Source organism: Neoarius graeffei, chromosome 16 (assembly GCF_027579695.1).
Source record: "Neoarius graeffei isolate fNeoGra1 chromosome 16, fNeoGra1.pri, whole genome shotgun sequence".
NCBI classification, from domain to species: Eukaryota; Metazoa; Chordata; class Actinopteri; order Siluriformes; family Ariidae; genus Neoarius; species Neoarius graeffei.
In genome coordinates, this window is record NC_083584.1 from 3,804,740 (window position 1) to 3,827,962 (window position 23,223).

The window sequence follows — 23,223 nt, forward strand, 5'->3', positions numbered from 1 at the left end:
ATTAAAACCAGTTGTTAAAACAAAGTGTGGTGAAGCAGCTTTTAGCTACTATGCAGTGCAGCTATGGAACCAACTGCCAGAGGACATTAAAAATGCTCCTGCTGTTGGCAGCTTCAAATCTAGGTTAAAGACCAAGCTGTTTTCAGATGCTTTCTGTTAAATAATTAATATTTTTACATTTTTTATAATCTTTTTCTCTGCATGTTTTAAATTTATTTTAACTTTATTCTATTGTATTCTGCTAGGGTTTTTTTTTTCTCTTTTTCTCCTTTTTCTTTTTGGCATTTTAATATTTTATTTCTACTATTGTTTAATTCTTATTATTTTCTTTTAATTCTTTTAATTAATTATTTTAGAATAAAGAAAATTATTTTATGTAATTTTATTTCTCTATTGTTTACTGTTTTTGTTTTTACTTCTGTAAAGCACATTGAACTGCCATTGTGTATGAAATGTGCTATATAAATAAACTTGCCTTGCCTTGCCGCCCCTGTGACAGAAAACACAATTTATTATTTTTTGCTTGGCCTAATGTAAATTGATTCCGCGCTAATTATTCTGTTGTTGTAATGTCCTGACAGCGTTTATAAATTGTAACTTTTTTGTTGTGTTGACCTTCTCACAGCTTTTATTCTTTTTCATGCTGTCGCTCTTTGGTGTGTTTATTTGTCTCTGAAACAAAAAGCTCTGTCTCAAACTTCAGTGTCCTTTTCTGGGAGAGGTCTTTACCCCCCACACACAGGGAAAGTCAGACAGGGAGACACAACACACAGAGTGTAAGGGGAAGAACATGTCCCGTCTGTACATCACTGGCACCAGGAACAAATAAGGAGCACCTGGCAACACACACACACTGTTATCCAACGAGCTCATCATGAGTCGCTCCATAAAACCCCTTCAGCACGGGGCTGGTGATCATTTCAGTAGCTCACTAATTAGAGAACAAATCCAATGTCTGAGCTGTTCAGATAAATATGACTCTGCCTCTAACTCTGCCTGCTTCATCTCAACCTGACTTTGATCATTTGGGTGAGTTTATTCTGTTTTATTTTATTTCCTTCAGTATCAGTTGTGATAGAATTGAAGGGAGCGGCGCTAAAGCTCTGGTCTCAGCGCTCAACTCAGAAACCTCCAATCTGAGAGAACTGCATCTGACTGTGAGGACACTGGATCTGTCTGGGAATAAACTAGAAGACTCAGGAGTGAAGCGTCTCTGCGCTGGACTGGAGAATCCTCACTGTAACGTGGAGAGACTGTGGTAAGATCATCTCTTTGTGTACATTATTGATTTTCAATTGAATTTGACTGTAACAGTCCAACATGCAGAACAAATATATTCCTCATTAAACTCATCACTTCTGCATTAAAGCACTAATTAACCACACTGAGAATTTGATACGTGGGGATAAAAATACAGTTAAAGCAGGGTTTTCATTAGTATGGAAAACAGATGAAATGTTGCCCTGGTGGGAGGACCAGGGGGGCGGAGCCCAGAGCCGAAAACGAATTTTGCAATTTCTAACAGCCAGTCGTTAGGTCTCCATGGTCCATCTGAAATAGAAATTCAAGTCATTCCTGGGTCTCATGGCGATTACAGTTCGTATGCCACAAAACCCAATCAAGATTTGGGAAATCAGAACAACACCAACGCTTGCAGAATAAAGAAATCGAATGTATAACGACAAACATGCAAAATAGCAATAACTTTTTTAAAATGCAAACTGGGCAGGGTTCTCCACTTTTCAAAAATAAAAGGAGGGGGTGGGGCTCCAGTGGGGGGCCAGGGGGACAAAATCCCCCTGAAGGTGACGGACTTTGGGCTTTTTTGACAGTGAAACTGGCCAATAAATGGATAGGAAATGCTAAATCATTGTTAAAATCATTTTACAGAAAATTAACGCATTCTTACTGTACATATCTTTATTGTCAATGTGAGACTCATTTGACATTTCAGTTGAGACTGATGCGCCTGTTGCGCATCCCTGAATTAATGATATATTTTTCTGTGTGAGAAAAATAAATGAACTTCCATGCATAAACAAATTACCCAATTACAATAAATGCATATATTTTTTACAATACACATAATTAAGGGCGGCACGGTGGTGTAGTGGTTAGCGCTGTCACCTCACAGCAAGAAGGTCCTGGGTTCGAGCCCTGGGGCCGGCGAGGGCCTTTCTGTGCGGAGTTTGCATGTTCTCCCCGTGTCCGCGTGGGTTTCCTCCGGGTGCTCCGGTTTCCCCCACAGTCCAAAGACATGCAGGTTAGGTTAACTGGTGACTCTAAATTGACCGTAGGTGTGAATGTGAGTGTGAATGGTTGTCTGTGTCTATGTCTCAGCCCTGTGATGACCTGGCGACTTGTCCAGGGTGTACCCCGCCTTTCGCCCGTAGTCAGCTGGGATAGGATCCAGCTTGCCTGTGACCCTGTAGAAGGATAAAGCGGCTAGAGATAATGTGATGATGTGACACATAATTAATGTTAATTGGGTGAAACCACTCCAATCCATGCACGAGCTGGTGCTCGTGCCTGAGACTGGCACTACAAAGCCACCCCGGCCTCCGTAGTTCGGGTCCTTTGACCCAGGAACCCGGAAGTCCTGCAGTAAACAAACACTGAAGCAACGGGAAAATGCAGCTCTCGCCTACACGATCACAGATACGTAAAATAAAAGACCTGAACTTAACTAGTGTGTGTGTGTGTGTGTGTGTGTGTGCTGTTATATGATTACTGTAATGGTGTAGGGTCAGAAAAGACTATAGATAAGCGTACCCGTTGCACAATAACGCTACAAACACCTGCAGAGTTATTTAGCTGCTGGCTCGTTATTTTGGCCACTTCAGGTCGCCCCGTATGCATTCGTTTAATGGTCTTCTGCGTGTTAAATAGTTTAAAATTTATAATCAAGCAAATACTTTATGATTTATTTGTTGAATACTGATGAAGTCACAGGGGGGGGTTTTTTTGGCCAAGGGAAGGGCAGTGCGCCACTTTAAAAGCGCCCGTGGAGAACACTGCTGGGCATTTTCCGCGAGACTTACCAGTTTTTTCTGCGAAGCCGAAATTGAACAGCGTTCGCTTTCATTTTTTCGCGGTCGCCATCATGCCATACCATACGGGATAGGGTCGCCATCTTACCATGTGGGAACCATGTGATATGCTATAATTTAATACGCGCTAAATGATTGGACGATATAAGAAGGATTAACCAATCAGTTCCCACCTTTTATCTAGTCACATGTACACAGCCTCAGCAACCAAACGGCGCGCAGGTAACAGCTTTCCTTATCAAGTAAGTCAGACGAGAAAGTTTGAACAATTACGGGAAAATTGCATTTGGACAAAAAACAACCGATTCAGACGTCATTACAACCGATGATTTCGATCGGCAGTCGGTTACTAATGAAAACCCTGTTAAACACAGATGAGTCAGGTTTCTTTTTTCTTTTTTTCCTTAAACCAGTAAAACCTTTACACCTCTTGTAGACTCGATGTCAAGAATAATGAAAAATAGCTTTAATAATTGGTCAGAGTTAATAATCAAATCAAGTTTATTTGTATAACGCTTTTAACAATAAACATTGTCGCAAAGCAGCTTTACAGAATTTGAACGACTTAAAACATGAGCTAATTTTATCCCTAATCTATCCCCAATGAGCAAGCCTGTGGCTAATAATATCTTGTGATTGGACAAGAGAAGGGAGACAGTCCATCATCAGACACATCATCTTTAAAGTCAGTATTAAATCTGTTGAAGTGTGTGTCATTGTGTCTCTGCAGGTTGTGGCGGTGTGGTGTCTCAGATGAAGGCTGTGCTGCTCTGAGTTCAGCTCTGAGATCAAACCCCTCACACCTGAGAGAACTGCATCTGTCCTATAATAATCTGGGAGACTCAGGAGTGAAGCATGTCTCTGCTGTACTGGAGAATCCTCACTGTAAACTGGAGACACTGGGGTAAGATCATCTCTCTGAGAGTCACATGACCTGCTCCTCAGTAAGACCCATTCTCTAATAGTGAGACTGAAGCAGAGGTTTTAGCTTCATCATCAGTGTCCTGAGGAGGAAGATTGTTTCTGTTCACTGCACACTGATGATTTGTCACAGAGTCTTTGGGTCAGATGGACGTATGTGAGAAGCTGCAGCACAAAATGGGACTTGATCCGACTGCGATGTGTCTGAACTCACTGTGAAATTTACTACAACACTGTAACGAATCCCACAAACTGCACCTGAGACTCAAACTAACTGCCCTCTGTGTGAGCAGCAGTGACATGGTGGAAATGATCTCGGGAATACAAAATTTGAAAACTAAAATGAGACGTTAATGCCAAAGAATTGATGAAAAAACTTTGCTTTTAAATCAGGGGTGGGCAAACTTTTTGGCTCAGGGGCCACATTGACTTTTGAAATTTGCCAGGCTGGCCGGGCCAACACCAAATTCATACATATCGAACATAAACCGGAAAAGCTTTAGTGTTATTGTAAGGCCTTCACTGACAGAGACCCAAATGCAGATCAGATTGACATTTATTTTAGTTCTCAGTCAACAAAGGCAGAGCAGAAAAATGCTTGCAGTTCAATAGATTGGCACTGGATCCATCCAGAAAAGTAATACACACACACACATACACACACACACATACACACACACACGTGATAGTAAGAAAAGTAGCACACTTAATTCTTAAATTACATCTTTGAGCTGCCAGGATGAGTAGGATGCCAGTGTATTTGTATATTTGTATCATTTTATACATACAACTAAATTGCATATCATTAAATTGAACTAAATTACATATCAGTACATATCATTTTTGTACATTTCATTGAACTCGTAGATTTACACCTGAATTATTATTATTATTATTATTATTTTTTTAAAAACCATCCACTTCTAGCCTGCCAGTACAACCAACCACCATTAGTAGGAGAGGTACCACACCATTCCAAAATGTTTGCAGTTCAACAGTTTGGGTACCACACCATGCCAACATGTTTGCAGTTCAGTGTTTTGGCACTGGATCCATCCAGCCCACAAAATCAAACAAAACGGCTCAAGAAAGCAAAAAACTCCAAACTGGTTTTCAGGTTCAAAGTCACTCACTGAAATATTTCCAGTCCTCAAAAAATCAAAACACAGGTTCCAAACAGGTTTTCATATTCCAAAAGGCCGCTCATAGATCAGAATAACCTCCACAGGCAAAAGTCCAGGAACAGATACAAGCAGAAGCAAGGTCAGCTGCTCATAATACACCTATAATAGCAGACAGGGACATAAATGAGTTAATACTCACATTCACTCCGCAACCGCTGAGCTGTATTCGTCCGTGCTTGCGCTGACTGGTTGTTAGCATAATTAGCATGCTTGGAGGAAAAGTGCCATTTGATGTTATATTCCTTTAAAACTGCAACGGTTTCTTTGCAAATAAGGCATACAGCCTTTGATCGGACTTCAGCAAAAAAATATTTAGTTGTCCATTCTTTATTGAACACCCTGCACTCACTGTCCACTTTCCTTTTTTAGGACCACTCATTGTAAAGTTTTATCCTGTGTTCTCGAGATCATCAGTGGCACGGGCGCCAGAATGACTTCCATGGCACGCGCTGCACCACTCTGCAAATGTAATCTCGCGTGAACACAACTGACTGGAAAGACGGATCTCTAGAACACCTGTCTACGTGATAACACTGACGCTTGTAGTTTATAGATCTGCTCAAGCGTGTTTATATGATTGTCTTCCGCGGGCCGGGTTAAAAACGCCAACGGGCCGGATGTGGCCCGCGGGCCGTAGTTTGCCCACCTCTGTTTTAAATTAAAAAAATTAAATGGAGCCGATCATAGTAACCGTCTTTCTGTTGATTTTTGAATAATTCAAATAATGTAATATAGTAATAAATATAGCCACAAGCAGCGATCATCGGGATCCAAGCAATAAGGGGCCAAGTGAGACCACACCCGATTTTAAATTTCTTACTTGAGAGGTTCTTAAAGCGAGACGGCCTTTCGATTTCATAAAATCAGTGAAACTTAGTTCCGTCTGAAATGTGGTGATTGTGATATGTTTATTTCTGTAATATCTCACAAAAGAATGGCTACATACCACATGACAGGTAAGACAATCAGGTAAGTATCTAACATAATTCTAACATAATTCCTTTCACAGGTTACCAAACTAAATCATATAGAAACAACAAATACTAAGTCATACAGCAACCTAAATATGGCTCCTACACTACCATACATTGAAAAATGCAGCAATTTGAACAGCCACAAAATGTTTCTTTCTAAATAACAGGTGATTTAAAAATCTATATTTCACTACTTGTGTTTGCAGAAACATTTTTGAAGCCTTTGACATGACCTGGTTTTCTGCGTTCATTAATAATAAAACATGGTCTAATCTTCATCCAAGTCAGAAGAGTCGACAAACCCATTCTGTCTAAAGAAAACACACTCGCACTTGTTCTTGTCAGTCCTGAATAAACCATTTAAACATCCACACTCTGGGTTTTAAAGTGTGTGACCCTCTCTGATAACGACTTCTCCAAAAGCCAATTAGAGTCCGACCCTGTTCTATAAAATACACACACAGTCTGATTACTGACCGTCTGATCTTCTCAGGAAAGAGCTGTTCATGTGAACTCTGATTAAAGAGAGATTTTGTAGAGATGTGTGAAGCAGGAAAACGTGACTAAAACAGCGTTTGTAAAGAGCGAGTGTGTGTGACTCGGTCCACAGGAAGATAAATTGTCTCCAAACAGAGCAGATTCAGTGCTGTTGCTCCTCTGCCTAAGATCGAGGCATCCTGCAAAAATCACTCCAAGAGCACAGCATGGAATACTGAAGGAGGAGAAAGAGAAAGCAAAGGAGAGCAGAACAGCTGCAGAAATCTCTAGAACTCACTAAAGTCTCTGTTCATGTGTCCACTGGAAGAAACAACACTGAACAATAAAACTGTTCTAAATTACAGAGAAAGTCTGTTTAACAAAACCAATGAAAATCATTTCCATCCAACACTAATCAGGTATTCTTCTACAGACTGAACGATTATGGAGCGATATTCTCTCTCTCTCACTCACACACACACACACACCTCGAATTTAAAGACACGAAGCGAATCTTGATGATCATAAACTGAGACAGTGAAGTGTGTGTCATTGTGTCTCTGCAGGTTGGGGCGGTGTGGTGTCTCAGATGAAGGCTGTGCTGCTCTCGCTTCAGCTCTGAGATCAAACCCCTCACACCTGAGAGAACTGCATCTGACTGGGAATGAAATCGGAGTCTCAGGAAAGAATCTGCTCTCTGCTCTTAAGGATGATAAACATTACAAACTACAGACACTGAGGTGAGTAACGACTTTTTTAGTTCAATGTTGGGGAAGAAAAATCTTTTAACCTCGTAATCATTTTTGTTTAAGTTCAGTAAAGATCACATGACCAGGCCATGAAATGAAACCAGTTTTGGAAATGTTCACTGTGTTCTATTTAATCAGATGTGGGTTTTTTCCTTCTCACAATTACCTTTAATGTTGTTTAGTGTTCATTAAAGTGTTGATTTAAAATGACTCTGAAAGCAGAAGACGGAGTCAGTCCGAGTCTCCAAAATGTCCCGTCTGAGTGCATGAGAGTGATTGTAAATGAGCCCCTCGTCTCCTTGTGACACCCTGCTGTCTCTGACTTCATCCTGCTGCTTTTGTCTGAATAAGATGATCTCAGCTTTTCCCTGTTTCTGATCAGCAGCACACTTTCTTCTCAACTCTCCTCAAAACTCAGTAAAATGATCCTCTTTAATGCCACACGGCCACAAATGTGTGATTTAAGGAGCCACTTGACTCACTCTGACACTCCTTCCTGCTCTCCACCTCCACACCGTGTCTTCTGTCCTTCCTGTAAACTTCACCTCGGCTTCTTCTTAAAGTCTGCACTTAAATCTACATGTAGAACAAGAGATCAAACCCACCGCAGTGGGAGTTACTGTTTAAAAAGCTCCAAAGCCTGGGATTGGATAAGAGCAGTGATGTGATGGGAAACGTCTGCTCACTTTCCTGTTAGATCTTGTGGAAGTTCTCGTGTGTTGGAGCTAAATGTTAGATCTTCTAGAAGACTGAATAAATGTTGGATTAAATTATAAACAGGAGATAATAATAATGTTTCTCTTGGAGCAGAGATGATTACATGCTGGTGGTCATGAAGTACCGCAGTCCAGTGTGGGGATTAATCCAGATGTTTTTCTTTTCAGGTTTCAATGAACGTGTGTGTGTGAGATGAAGACTCTCGTGTTCCTGCAGTTCCATGTTGGAAATGAGCACTTTATTAGGAACAACTTGTGAGCTGCATGAAACTGCTTACAGTACTCTGCACAATTTATCAGTCAAATCCATTCCAAAGAAATAAAAATGTAGTGTTTTTATTTTTATTGTATAAAACTAGTTTGTGTATTTGAATTTCTGCAACAGTTCAATAAATTTATATCTCGTATCAGAATATATATATATGAACTTATTTGCGTGCTGTACATTATTCCTTGGTGTTTCAGGTGTAATGGTGTACACACACACACACACTGAAAGAAACTCGACAGTTTTTACAAAATACCTATAACAGCCAGTTCTGTGTCAGTTTTACTAGAAACTATTGAAGCATATTCTAAAGTGTCTGGTTATTGCATCAGTTGGCACAAATCAGAAGCCATGCCAGTGTCTCAAACTTGTTCACATGATCAGCTATCCGCTTTTAATTTCAAATGGTTACCAAAGGGGATGAAATATTTAGGTATAGAATTAGACCCAGACATAAGGGAAATTATGACAACTAACATGGAAAAAGTCTCATTCTCATCTCATTATCTCTAGCCGCTTTATCCTGTTCTACAGGGTCGCGGGCGAGCTGGAGCCTATCCCAGCTGACTACGGGCGAAAGGCGGGGTACACCCTGGACAAGTCGCCAGGTCATCACAGGGCTGACACATAGACACAGACAAGCATTCACACCTACGGTCAATTTAGAGTCACCAGTTAACCTAACCTGCATGTCTTTGGACTGTGGGGGAAACCGGAGCACCCGGAGGAAACCCACACGGACACGGGGAGAACATGCAAACTCCACACAGAAAGGCCCTCGCCGGCCACGGGGCTCGAACCCGGACCTTCTTGCTGTGAGGCGACAGCGCTAACCACTACACCACCGTGCCGCCCCACATGGAAAAAGTATTAAATAAAATAAAAGCTAATTTGGATAATTGGAGTAAATTACACCTGACATTATGGGGTAAAGTAAATGCAATAAAAATGGTTGTGGCACCACAAATAAATTACCTAACCGGGATGATACCCATATGCATTCCAAAGCAACTATTAGTAAGATATGACAAAATGATAATTTCTTTGGGGTGGGGAAAAAAACTCGAATTCGTTTGGATAAATTATGTGAGTCCAAGAAGAGAGGGGGTTTATCATTACTAAACATAAAATATTACAGTGTTGCATTTGAGATGTCCAAGCTTACAGGACATTGGGACGAAGCTGGTGCTGACCTGGACTGGGTCCTGACTGAGCGGGAACTCGCCTCCCCCTTTAAACCTATTGAGGTTCCAGCACAAACAGTTAAAAATGAGAAAAATTAGGTGAGCAATCCTATTCTAGAACATTCAAAAATGGTTTGGCAGGAGGTACATAAGAGATGTAAAATTTCTCAGTATACTCAAAAATATGCATCCATGTGGCATAACCCGAAAATAAAGATAGACAGACAGCCTATCTATTGGGCTCAGTGGCTAAGAAAAGACATCAGAATAATAGATGATCTATTTGAAAATGGCAATTTTCTTTCATATATCAGATTTAAAGAAAAATTTAATTTGGAGGGCAGAGGCCACTTTTGGAAGTACTTACAAATTAGACACTGTATTAAAGAGGTTGTTCCTGTTGGTCAGGATAGAAGTGCGGTTGAATGCTACTTACCGTACAACTACCCAAAATGCTTCATAAGGCTTCAAGATGGTCTGAGATGTGTCCTTGGACAAATAATAATGGTTGCAATAATCTCGAGATGATATGGGAGAAAGATTTGTCTTGTACACTAGATGAAAAAAACATGGGAGGGGATTCTTTCCAACACTGAAGAATACATAAGAGAAGCCAGAGGCAAATTTATTCAGTATAAAATAATTCATAGATATTATTTTACCCCATCAAGACTTAACAGAATGCGTTTACTTTTTTTTGGAACTTCTTTTTATTTCCATTTATCATGTGCAGTCATATATCTTATATACAGTACAATAAAAACAAAACAAAGCAAGTATATCCACAGGTACGAAAGTCTTGAGAGTCATTAGTCCATGGGTCTCCAATCTTGCCCATCATGTGCAGAGTGAAATGAGAATCTACACCAAGAGTCCACATACAATTAGAGATGTTACAAAACTGGATTGATTCACAATCTAGAAACACTTTGGCATTACTCCGCAAATGGCTATTTTCACAGTCTTATTCAAGGTGGGGAGAAAAGAGAAAAAACAACAATAATAATAATAATAATAAATACAATGACATAAAAAATAATGATTAAATAAATAAAAAAACAAACAATCCAAAGAAAAAAATTTATATTAAATTAAAATGCAAGGCAACTGGGGCCCATTTATTTATTTATGAAAGCATCTATTTTTAAATGTAATGATGCAGTCAAGTATTCCATATTGTAAACATCTTGGATTCTTTCTCGACATTGTATTATTGTTGGGGAGTGTGGTTTTAACCAAGAGACTGTAATTACTGTTTGCTATCAGGAGAAGAATTCTCAATAAATCTGCCTGGTTATTTTCTTCAAGATCCTCTGGTAATATCCCTAATATGAAATATTGTGGTTCTAGTGGCATGTCTATTGATAGACATTTCTTAATTTCTTTTTGTACATTTTTCCAGTATTCTGAAAGTATTGGGCAGTCCCAAAAAATATGTGTTACCACATCCTCTCCAGCATTGTACTGAGGTACTGCTCCATTTTGACGTAAACTGTGGGGTCCTAAAGTACCTCATTTTAATCTTCCATCCAAACTCTTTCCAGTTAGGGCTACTGGTTATTTTATGTCCATGGCTACATGAATTTTCCCAATGTTCATCAGAAATTATAACGTTCATCTCTAACTCCCATTTTCCTTTGATGTCCAGATTATTGTTTTTTAAATCATCTTGCAATATCCTATAGATGTGTGATATGAACTTTGTTTTAATTGTGCCTTCAATGGTTGAAATAAAGAAATGTTCCATAACAGATGCTGGGTTACAAAGGGTCTCCCATTCTTGATGTGCGTGTAAGTAATGTCTTATTTGTAAGAATCTAAAAAAATCCTGGTTTGGTAAATCAAATTTGTTCTGGAGTTGTTCAAATGATCTAAGAGTATGTCCCTCAAACAGCTGGTCTAGAACCACTAAACCTGCCTCTTCCCATCTCTTAAAGCCTCCATCAAGTCCAGCTAGGGGAAATCTATGTTGTTTGCTATTACAGCCCTGGATAGTTTTTTCCTCACAGTTGACCATATTTTTAGAGTATTTTTTTATCCAAATATTATTAATTTTCCCCTTTCCCCACTGATCTTGGTTCAGGAATGGGATTGAGTCTAATGGCATATCAGGACAATCGCTCTGTTCCATTCCTACCCATATCGTATCAGTGTCCCGGGATATCCAAGCAACCATTGACTTAAGTTGAGCTGCCCAATAATACATTTTCAAGTTAGGAAGATCTAGACCTCCATTGGCTTTTGAGCATAGTAGTGTTTTAAATTTAACTCTGGGTGCTTTGCTTTGCCATATAAATTTTGATAGCCATTTATCAATTGTATTGAAGGTGGAGGTCGAGACATATATGGGTAGTGACTGAAAAAGTAATCTTGGTATAATGTTCATCCTTATTGCCTCTATTCGCCCTATGAGGGATAGTGGTATAATTTCCCATCTTGCAAGGTCCACTTTTATTTGGCCCATCAGTTTGCCATAATTAAGTTTAAATAGTTTTGCTAAATCTGTTATTATGATTCCCAAGTACCTAAAACCTTGAGACCAACGACAGTGAAGTCTACCTGATAACTGTGTGGGCCAGTTTCCATTTAGCATCATTGCCTCTGATTTTGATTGGTTAATCTGATAACCAGAAAGCTGTCCATAACTTTTTAATGTATCCATTGGTGAAGGAACAGAGACTATTGGGTCAGCTATATAGGCCAGTAAATCGTCTGCATAGAGTGATGTCTTGTGTTCTCTATTACTCATGTCTCTAATACCTTTAATATCCACATTTTGTCTTATGGAGGCTGCCAATGGCTCAATATTTATAGCAAAGAGCAGGGGACTTAGCCAATCTCCCTGCCTCACCCCCCTCTGTACGTCAAAAAACTCAGAGCAGCAACCATTTACTCCGACACATGCCTGTGGATTTTTATACATGACTCTGACCCAGTCTACAAACTTTGAATGAAATCCCATCACAGATAATGTTTTGTTCAGAAAGTCCCAGTTTACAGTATCAAATGCTTTTTGAGTGTCAAAACTAATTAGCATAGAAGTCTGCCTTTGTTTCTTGGCACATGTAGTAATGTTTAGGGTTCTTCTGATATTATTTGCTCCCTGTCTATTGGGTACGAACCCTGTCTGGTCCAGATTGATCAGGTTTGTAATATGTTTTTGAATTCTCTGTGCTAAAATACTGGTCAGTAATTTCTGGTCATTGCAAATCAAACTAATGGGTCTATAGCCCTCACAGAGTGTTGGGTCCTTTCCCTCTTTATGAATCACAGATATTATAGCCTGTGACCATGTCTCGGGCGGGTTGTCCTGAGATAGAGAGTATCTAAAGACCCTTGTTAGTATTGGTATTAGGTCGTCTACAAAGCATTTATAGAACTCTCCTGATAATCCATCCACACCTGGGGATTTATTGTTTTTCAGCCTTTTTATTGCTTCTCTTATTTCTGTTTCAGTGATTGCTGATATCATTTGGTTTGACGCCTCTTCTGGTAATGAAGGGAAGTCCAAACTAGCAAGGAAGGTCTCAATGTTGTCTAGTGTTGGTTTTGGTTTAGTTTCTCTGTATAGGTTCTGATAGAATGAGGCAAAGGCATCTGCCACTTCTTTAGGGTGAGATACCATTTTTCCAATAGCAGGATGAGTAACTTTGGAGACAGTACAATCGGCCTGAGCTTTACGTAGTTGGAAAGCTAGAAGGCAGCCAGCTCTATTCCCCATTTCATAATATCCTTGTTTGGTGAACCTTAAGGCTCCCTCTGCTTTATAAGACAAGAGCTTATCTAAGGATTTTCTTGTCTCTTTAAGCTCTGACAAGATGTTACTTGCTCCTGTGGTCTTGTGTTGTATTTCCATTTGTTTTATTTTATTTTCTAGTTTAAATTGTTCCTCCAGTCGTTGTCTCTTTAGTCTTGATGATATTTGGATAATTTTCCCTCTAATGACTGCTTTTGCACACTCCCATAAAATGGAAGAGTTAACCTCACTGTTGTCGTTAATCTCAAAGTATTATTTTAAGTGTTGTCTTAATTCTTTTACTGTTTCTGCATTGTTTAGTAGTGATGCATTTAACCTCCAGTATCTGAAAAAGGAATGAGCACCTAAATCTACTTTCAGTATCACAGGAGCATGATCACTCAGAGTTATCGGTTCCATATGACAATCTATGACTTATATATATATATATATATATATATATATATTGCTGGGGGAGACAGAAAAAGTCAATCCCTGAGTAACTATTATGAACCTTGGAGAAAAAACGAAAATCTTTCCCCTTTGGATTCTTAGCTCTCCACGGGTCTATAAGTCCTAATCCAGAGAACAGATTATTCAAAGTCTGCGTCTTTATATTCTGCGGCCCTTTTTCTGGTGGCATCTTGTCCAACTTCCCATTTTGTACAGCATTAAAACCTCCTCCAATTATTAGTAAACCCCTTGAGTTATCTGCAATGATGTTAGCAATTTCCCTGAAGAAGCCTGAATCATATTCGTTTGGGGCATATACATTCAAGATGGATATCTCTATGCCTCCAACTGTCCCAATCACCATGACATATCTTCCTGATTTATCCTGCACTACTTTCTCGGTGCAAAAGGCCAAAGTTTTACTGATTAAGATGGCGACTCCTCTGTTTTTACCATTTGAAGCACTGTATACCAAGTTCACCCATTCTCCTCTTAATTTTGTATGCTAAATCTCTGTTAAACGTGTTTCCTGTAGTAATGCAACTGAGCATTGCGTCTTTTTCAATTGAGTGATTATTTTTTTCCTTTTGATTGGATGGTTTAGTCCATGGACGTCGTAAGTTGTTATAATTAATTTATCCATGTGGATATAAAAACCTCTTTAAGCTGATTATCAAAAACGTATTTTCCCAAAAATGTACCTGTATTTGCAAGACATACATGACCGCATAGAAATATTGTACGGTAACATCTAATTCCTTGAAAAATAAACACAATTTTTGAACAACAAAACTGACTTCCAAAAACCCGACCGACTTGAAGAACGTAAAATCAGTCTCAACAAGGACGGAGAGTTGTGACATTCTCGCCGGGGATGTACACACAGTGTTTTCGCAATTAGGCATGCACATTGCCTGTGCTAAGGCCTCTCCAGGGAAGAGAGAGAAAAAAATAAAATAAAATTATTTAAAAAAATAGATAAATAAATAAATAGCCTAGGCCTACAGGAGATGGCGCGAAAGTGAAACTCCTCGCATGAGGAGAACTTTAACTCAGGTTTTTTAAACTGTTGCTAGCCAGAATATCTTTTAAACAGTCAGCTACATCATGGCCTGATACGGTTTTTTACTACTACTCACAGTTATCCTTGTTAGCTCATTGTTCGTCATGCAGAAAGCACTTCAGGTCCGCGCTGGTCATAGTTAGGTTCGCCCTGTTTGTCGCGGGTGCTTGCGCCCAGTTATTGTGCAAAAGTTCCATCTGGAGCTTTTCCCGTTGGTCAACTTGAACATGAATACCCATTTCTTCCAGTACCGTTGAGGCGTCCGCGAGGGTTGCAAAGGTCTTTACTCCCGATTCCAGGTGAATTTTCAGCTTCGTGGGGAAAGGTGACTGTGCTTTTATATTCTTCTCTTTAAGCCGTTTTATCACCTCTCTTACTTGTTTCGGCTTCCTCTGTATATCTGTTGTATAGTCCTGGTCGAAGAATATCTTTTGTCCTTCATGTGTCACCCCTCCTCTGTGTTTCCATGCCTCTTGGATGACTGTTTCTTTGACTCTGTAGTCGAGGAACCTGACGATAATGGATCTCGGTGGGCCTGAATCTTTCGGTTTCATGGTCAATGAGCGATGCGCCCTCACTATGTTCAGGTTCAGTTCTTCTGGTAGGGCCAGTGAGGTTTGAATAAGGTTGGTTATGAAGCCGACCATATGGTCCTTTTCCTCGCCCTCCTTCACCCCATAAATTCGGAGGTTATTCCATCTTGCTCTGGATTCTAGGTCCTCACATTTAGCTGAGAGGTTAGCATCTCGTTGTAATAGGTAGCGAAGGGCTCTCTCGTGTCGTCATGCTTTATCTTCTGTCGCTCAATCTCTGCTCAACTTCTGTCATACGCCGCTCAAGTTTTGACGTTCTTTCAGCAATTTCACTCAGAGCGGATTCCACTCTAACTAATGATTCTCTGGTTTCTTTAGAGGCCTCTGCATGCTCTCTTCTTAACGTACATAGCTCTTCTAGTACGCCCGCCATGTTGTCTTCTTTACTGAGTTCTGTATCGTTTTGGTTTTGCTTGCCGCTTTTACTTTTTTTCAGTTGCTTTCCTGCTTCCTTTCGAAGAGCAGACATCATGTTTACTTGTTGTGAGTAGTATAAATTATACATATTGTAAATGAATAAATTTTGGCTAGGTTTTTTTAACTTCTCCTCAGGAGCTAAAAGATCAGGCTGTTGCTCCCATCACGACGTCACCGGAAGTCCAGAATGGGTTTACTTAATAATGATCTATGCTGGAAGTGTGGGGAAAAAAGTGGCACTTATATCCATGTATTATGGGAATGTTCTAAGATCCTCCCCTTAAGGGAAAACGTTATAGATTATATGAGCAAATGGTTAAATTGTGAACTTCCCAGGTCACCAAGATTATGCCTCCTCGGAGACAGAACTATGGTACCCCAGATAAACAAATATATTTTTAGAATATTAAAAACTGGCATGTGCAAGAACTATTCTGAGGTGTTGGAGGGAGCCTCAAGCTCCTACACTGAATATGTGGAAAACCCAGATGATGGGGACTGTGGCGTGCGAGATGATGTTGGGGAGATTAAACTGTGAAAATGATATGATGAAAGAAAAATGGGATAGTTTTGGTGGACAGATGTGTTGAGTCGCCTACCCTGCCTACCTACTTACCTGCCTGTCTTGTTTTTATTTCATTTATTTATTATTATTATTAGATTAGATAGAATTTTATTGATCCCTTTGGGCGGGTTCCCTCAGGGAAATTAAAATTCCAATAGCATCATTACAGGATAAACAGAGAATAGAAATAGAGAAAAACTTCTAGATAAATTAAATTAGGTATTTGCATATACAAATATAAAAAAAATAAGATATGGGGAAGAGAGAAAAAAACATTTGTCTGTTTGCAATAATGAAAATATAATAAAAACCTTTCAGTGAACAACATACACACACGTTGGAGAACACAGCTCAGTCTCGTTACTGGCCATCTGCAAAACACACAGAAACACACATTAATAGACAGCCAGTAATTAGACACAGGTGTAACTCATCACATGTTACCTGCTGGTTCAACCCAGCTCCTTGCCGTTCACAGCTGACACTTGACCACATCCTTGCTGTTACAGAAGTGTTAAACATTGGTCAAATAACCCAGATTCAACCCTGGTCTTTGGTATGAAAGAGGCAAAAGTAACATCCTCATGAATGCCAGGACCCAAGGTTTCCCAGCAGAACATTGCCCAGCGCATCACACCATCTCCATAGGCTTGCCTTCTACCCATAGAGCATCCTCTTCCCCAGGTAAACGGTGGTGGACAGGGGTCAGCATGGGCACTCTGACCGGTCTGCAGCTATGCAGCCCCATACACAGCAAGCTGTGATGCACTGTGTGTTCTGACATCTTTCTATCAGAGCCAGCATGAACTTTTTCAGGAACGCTACAGTAGCTCTTCTGTGGGATCAGACCTGACAGGCTAGCCTTCATTCCCTGCACGAATCAGTGAACCTTGAGCGCCCATGACCCTGTTGCCAGTTCGCCAGTTGTCCTTCCTTTAACCACTTTTGGTACATACTAACAGGTACTAACCATCGCATACCAGGAACACCTCACAAACCAGCTGATTTGGAGATGCTCTGACCCAGTCATCTAGCCATCACAATTTGGCCCTCATAAAAAAGTGGCACAGATCCTTACACTTGCCCATTTTTCCTGCTTCCATCACATCAACTTTGAGAACTAACTGTTCACTTGCTGTCTAATAGACCACACCCCTTAAGAGGTGCCATTGTAATGAGATAATCATCATTATTCACTTCACCTCTCAGTGGGTTCCATGTTATGGCTGATCAGTGTATAACAAAGTATTCCTTCATACGGTTAGTGATTAGTCTGAATAATCAATCATGTAGCTTATTTAAAAATTACAGACATGGATTTTACACTTGTTAAGAGATTGAAGTTCTCTGTAAGTAAACCCACTATATAATAATAATATATCACTGTGTGTGAAGCAAACATAAAACATGGGGGAAAAACTGACACCAGAGTCATATTGCTTGTGTTTGTGTTTACGTCTAAACTGAAGTTTTAATAAAGTGATTTTCATCAAGACAAGCTAGGAGGAAAAGGAAACACAAAGTACTGGTAGTTTTATGCAGAACAGTAAAAGTATTGTATAATACAATTTGCACAAAACAGAGATGACTTTCACAAGAGTACATCAATGAACATGGGTTAAAAAAGTTGCTAACTCCTACTTGGTGAGTGAAATAATGTCACGGGCTCATTAAACGTTAAGGCGTTCCTCACAGTTTTGATTTACATCACTGCAAAAAACCAAACACAAATACTGAATATTTGTCCATTCACATGAATAATCAACTATTAAGGTTCGATGAAACAAAACCAAGAGTACAAAAAAATTAACACTATATCACACAACATTTATAAAAACCCACCCAGAGTGATATGAGAATTCAGTTTCAGGGATGTGATTTGGGGCTGGTGAAATTATCTGAAAATTTTAGCCGGGCGGCCCCCTGCTGGTCCAGTGCAGCGCCCTGGTGGGGCGAAGCCCCCCCGAAGCTCCTGGGCTCTGGGGTTTTCTGACATAGGCTACGTTCACACTGCAGGCTGAAGTGACTCAAATCCGATCTTTTCGCCCATATGTGACCTGTATCCGATCTTTTATTGACAATATGAACGACACAGATCCGATTTTTTCAAATCCGACCCAGGCCGTTTGGATATGTGGTGCTAATTCCGATTCCTATCCGCTCTTTTCATATGCGACTTCAGTCTGAACCGCCAGGTCGCATTCATCCGACTTACACGGCATCAACAAGCCACAAACGTCACTATTCTGCGCTGAAGTAGGCGGCGGGTCTCTCAAAAAAGTTACAACAACATGGCGCATAATCACGGGCGCAGATAGAGGGTGGGACGAGTCATATTTAAATTCACCTCGTTCGGTCCCCCCCACTTATAGGGAGGAAAAAACGTCTATGCTGTCTTTCTTTGCATAAGGCAAACCTCACGGAAAAATCAAAAGACTAATTACCATTCGGTTTATTGAGGTGCACAGCAGTGTATACATATAGTTGCAACAACTCACATAAAACAAAAAGACTGATATTCGGTTGGTTGAGCTGCGCAGACTGCACAGGTTGCGAGCTCGAGCTTGGTTGCTATGGTTACTAACAACAAGTTTGACAGGCATATCGGGGTTGGGGTTGGTTTGCTGGCAGCTTTGTCCCCCCCAGTTTTTTGTCCCCCCCCCCAGTTCAAAAAACGTATCTGCGCCCCTGCGCATGACATCAGTGCGAGGGACGCTTCGGGCTGTGAAGGTTCTGAATCTTCTCAATGGAAGGACGCAGAGGTTAGGGAGCTCATTTCCATTTGGGGGGATGCAGCTATTCAAGCTAGATTGGATGAGTCATACCGCAACCGGGCGGTTTTACTTCCGTAAACACTGGCCATGCTCACTGCGTGTGACGTCGTCGTATCCTGCAGTGCGCATGCGGAACACTTTTAGGTCGCTTTTCGTTCATACTGAGGATCACATACAAGTCGCATATATTTGTTAATGTGAACGACCTCACAAAAAAATCGGATTTCACAAAAAAATCGGAATTGAGCATTAAGCCTTGCAGTGTGAACGTAGCGTTAAAAATTGTACTAAAATGGCAAGCAAACACACAAGAAAAAACTTGTCATGATTAACAAATTCAAGCCAATTTAATGGTCAACATGCAACTCTGAGCCCCTATAGTAAATTCAATGATTCTAAACTGACAAAAAGCCAAAACATGAAACCTAAAAATGTCATTCTAAATTAAATCTGCATTAAAATAAATAGAAAATTGTATAAGGAAAAACAAAATTTATACTTTCAATTACTGTAGAAGTTGAACATACCTAAATGTGCCTTTTCAAACAAACATGATGCAACATAAGAATTCATCCACCATTATTTATTAAACTCTATTGCTCCTGATAGTCTCCCGGTTTGCTTCTTATGTATGGCAACTTCTAATATTTGATTAAGTTACTGCACACCTCGTTTAGACAGGGTAACAGGATTGACACACACACAAAAAAAATTAGTCATGCATAGACTACTTTCCAAAACTGACATTTTTAAGTAAATATTCTCAGATTCAGTTCATTCTGCCATCCATATAAAAGGTGAGAATATGCAGATCCTTGGCAACAAATAATTTCAATAATAGCTTTTTGGAGCATTTATTTTTGTTATGTGATTTATCACGGTAACAGAACTGACACAAACCTCTGGGACAGGTACAAAAATCAACAAAACATCGAAAAATATATTTTCTTAATGGCATTTTCAATTTGTGACATTATATGTCCATTGTGGTTTCCACAGTCTTGTCGTTGAACATGAAAAAGTTTCAATTCCACCTTTGTCTAACATTAAGAATCATGTCTGAAAAAAAGTCTCTTTTCAGTGGAACAGCCATTTTTGCTCATTTTCGACCCTAAAATTTGCTACAAAATGCACAATTATGAACCAAAGTAGTCAAATTTTGAAATGCAAGGTAGAACTGATAATGTTTTATCATATGAGACCATAAAAAGGTTTTAGAAATCTCAAAATGTAAACTAAACACATCCGGACAAAAAAACAAAAAACGTTTTCTGTGAAATTGACCAGAACTGTACAGTGTTCACTCACTTGAGGATTTTCATATGCAAGAATAAAAATCACTTTTTCACTAAACAACATTCCCCAAAAATGTGTTTGCAGTTAACTGGGCTCCACTGTTTTTATCATTTCAACCGCGCATCAGACCCTCGGCCAACTGAAAATGTCTTTCATGCACTTTTCTCCCTCATGAGAATTTTGAAAAGTTGGCGAGTATGTATTATTTACACTAACATTTTAATATTGAATAAACAAATCAAAATTGTGTATAATTACCTTACATCCACGCTGTGGGAAAAGTTTTGAGCGAAAATTAAAACTAACTTGGAGTGAAAAAGGTGAAATAATCTGTGATGAAGTTGGCAGAGACTCTGAGGTAAAGTGAGAGGAGGCGGGAGGGGGGAGGGGTCAAGCATCACTGCCGCCTCAGACTCACTTTCCCGGGTTAAACTCCCCCCCGCTCTCCACCACTCCCCCTCTCTCTACACCACTCCCCCTCTCTCTACACCACTTCCCCCTCTCCCCACACCGCTCCCCCTCTCTCTACACCGCTCCCCCTCTCTCTACACCACTCCCCCTCTCTCTACACCACTCCCCCTCGCTCTACACCACTCCCCCTCTCTCTAGCTTTTGTTTTGTTTTCACTGAGTAGCCATTTTGATTTGTAAACTAGAGCCGTGATTTAAACTGCTGTTTCTTCAGACGTAACTAAAACAAACTGAAATAAAAACCGCCCCTTCTTTTCTCCTCAGAAGGTTTAGCCTCCGATGCTAACCTTTTCGCCACAGCTTTCATAGCGTGCGCATGCGCATCCAGGAAGCAACAGATGGCGCGAGGCCCCGTTGCCACGGCAACCTTCGTCACTCCGCGAAAACTTACCCAACTGTCGCACGTGCAGTGACGCCATCACCACTCGCAGGTTTATTATGGGGAAAGAAATGAGCTGGGCTGTTTTTTTCTTCTTCCCCATGTTTATTTACTTTAAAAACACACACGCACACCAAACTGATGATCAGGTGCATCTTTACGCTCGATCACGGAGGCTGCCATCTTTCAACTCTTTGTTTGAAGCGAGCTTACGTACAGCTATCTAACAAGCGTTCATTGGTTGTTACAGAGCGATGAGCCAATCACGTACCTCGTTTCATCTCAATGACGGAATTACTGAAAGTCGGACGAATAGGATATGAATGCGGATTTTTGAGCGAAAAATCGAAATTTTTTTTTTTTAATTTTGAGGTGAAAAAAGCAGAATTCCGCGAATTCGCGGAAAAATCACATCCCTGCAGTTTGTAAATAACTTACTTTTTCAAATTTAATTTCATAATGTAAATTTGTCTCATCTCATTATCTCTAGCCACTTTATCCTTCTACAGGGTCGCAGGCAAGCTGGAGCCTATCCCAGCTGACTATGGGCGAAAGGCGGGGTTCACCCTGGACAAGTCGCCAGGTCATCACAGGGCCGACACATAGACACAGACAACCATTCACACTCACATTCACACCTACGCTCAATTTAGAGTCACCAGTTAACCTAACCTGCATGTCTTTGGACTGTGGGGGAAACCGGAGCACCCGGAGGAAACCCACGCGGACACGGGGAGAACATGCAAACTCCGCACAGAAAGGCCCTCGCCGGCCCCGGGGCTCAAACCCAGGACCTTCTTGCTGTGAGGCGACAGCGCTAACCACTACACCACCGTGCCGCCCCGTAAATTTGTCTGTAAAGGTTTATTTGAATGCAATCATGTGTATTAAAAATTGTGAAAAAGGCATAAGAATGAATGAACCCTTTATTGTCACTGTTACCAGTGAAATTGACCATCAACCTGTCCTTACAGAGGGGTAACAGGACAGGAAGACAGAGATAAAAGAAAAAGAAACAGTAGTAACATGAGGAAAGATGAGGAAAAAAAAGACCCCCCCACCACCACCACCACGCTCCTATCAGGAGTACAGTGTGGGAGCATTTAAAAACCTCCGCACAAGCACACAATAACACAAGTACACTTTAAAACATGGGACTTGAGGGGGGGAAAGGGGGTAAGGAGGGGGCAATCAGGGGTAAGGGGGTGGGAGGGGAGGAGGTAGAGGTAACCCAGCGCAAGCAAGCAGCCGTCCGCTCCTGCAGCCATGCAAGCGGCGCTGGTCACGCACTCGCTTGTCACACTGGGGGTGAAAAATGGCAACCGCGGAAATTGGGGAAGGAATGCGAAGAATGCGAGAGTGTCTCCCAGCAGTGACCTTCTGGGGGAAATGTTGTCCCAGCAACGGCCTTGATCGAGGCTGGTGCTGTACAGGGAGCCGAATGTCGATAAGATAGAGATTGTTTGGTCTTTCAAACAGATGCAGTCTTTACATGTCCACACAATTCGTCCATATCTGTCCATTTCTGTTCAATTCAATTCCATTTGGTCTCCGAAATACTTATTCCTTGCAAAGCCGAAAGCATCTCCAGATGACAACCATGTTGTGGTTCAAGTTCTATAGCCACAGTCTGAGTGCCAACAGCTTTGCCCACCGCTTCAATCATATCGGGCAGCTTTATGGGGCTTTGAACAGCTGTCACCGTTGTCCGATTTCCTCGATATACCAGGACAATGCCTAATCCAATCAGCAAAAGTCTGGTAATCATGGTTCTGAATAGGTAGATATCTCCAATGTCCTCCACAAACGTTCCGGCAGGACAGGTGGGTTCCCCCGAACCCAGAAACTGTCAATTTCATTAGGAGACCAGTTTATCAAATCCATGCTTTTTTAGTTTAGAAATTCAATGCGGAGAGAGTCTCTCAAAAAAAAAAAGTATAGGCAGATGAGACGA

General features: G+C 40.6%; 1 protein-coding gene across 23 annotated transcripts in view; it reads left to right on the forward strand.

Annotated features, from left to right (window-relative positions):
- The window catches only part of LOC132900331 (NACHT, LRR and PYD domains-containing protein 12-like), a 664,923-nt gene that overhangs the window by 117,637 nt on the left and 524,063 nt on the right, over positions 1–23,223 (forward strand). For 4 of the 23 annotated variants that reach the window (XM_060942339.1, XM_060942346.1, XM_060942357.1 and 1 more), the window contains 2 exons: positions 1,064–1,258; positions 3,781–3,954. The exons of 17 other annotated variants lie outside the window; for them this stretch is intronic. In XM_060942339.1, coding sequence (XP_060798322.1) covers positions 1,064–1,258; positions 3,781–3,954 — 369 coding nt within the window. The remainder of the gene's footprint in view (positions 1–1,063; positions 1,259–3,780; positions 3,955–23,223) is intronic. 2 more of the 23 variants (XM_060942341.1, XM_060942359.1) reach the window with 1 other exon arrangement.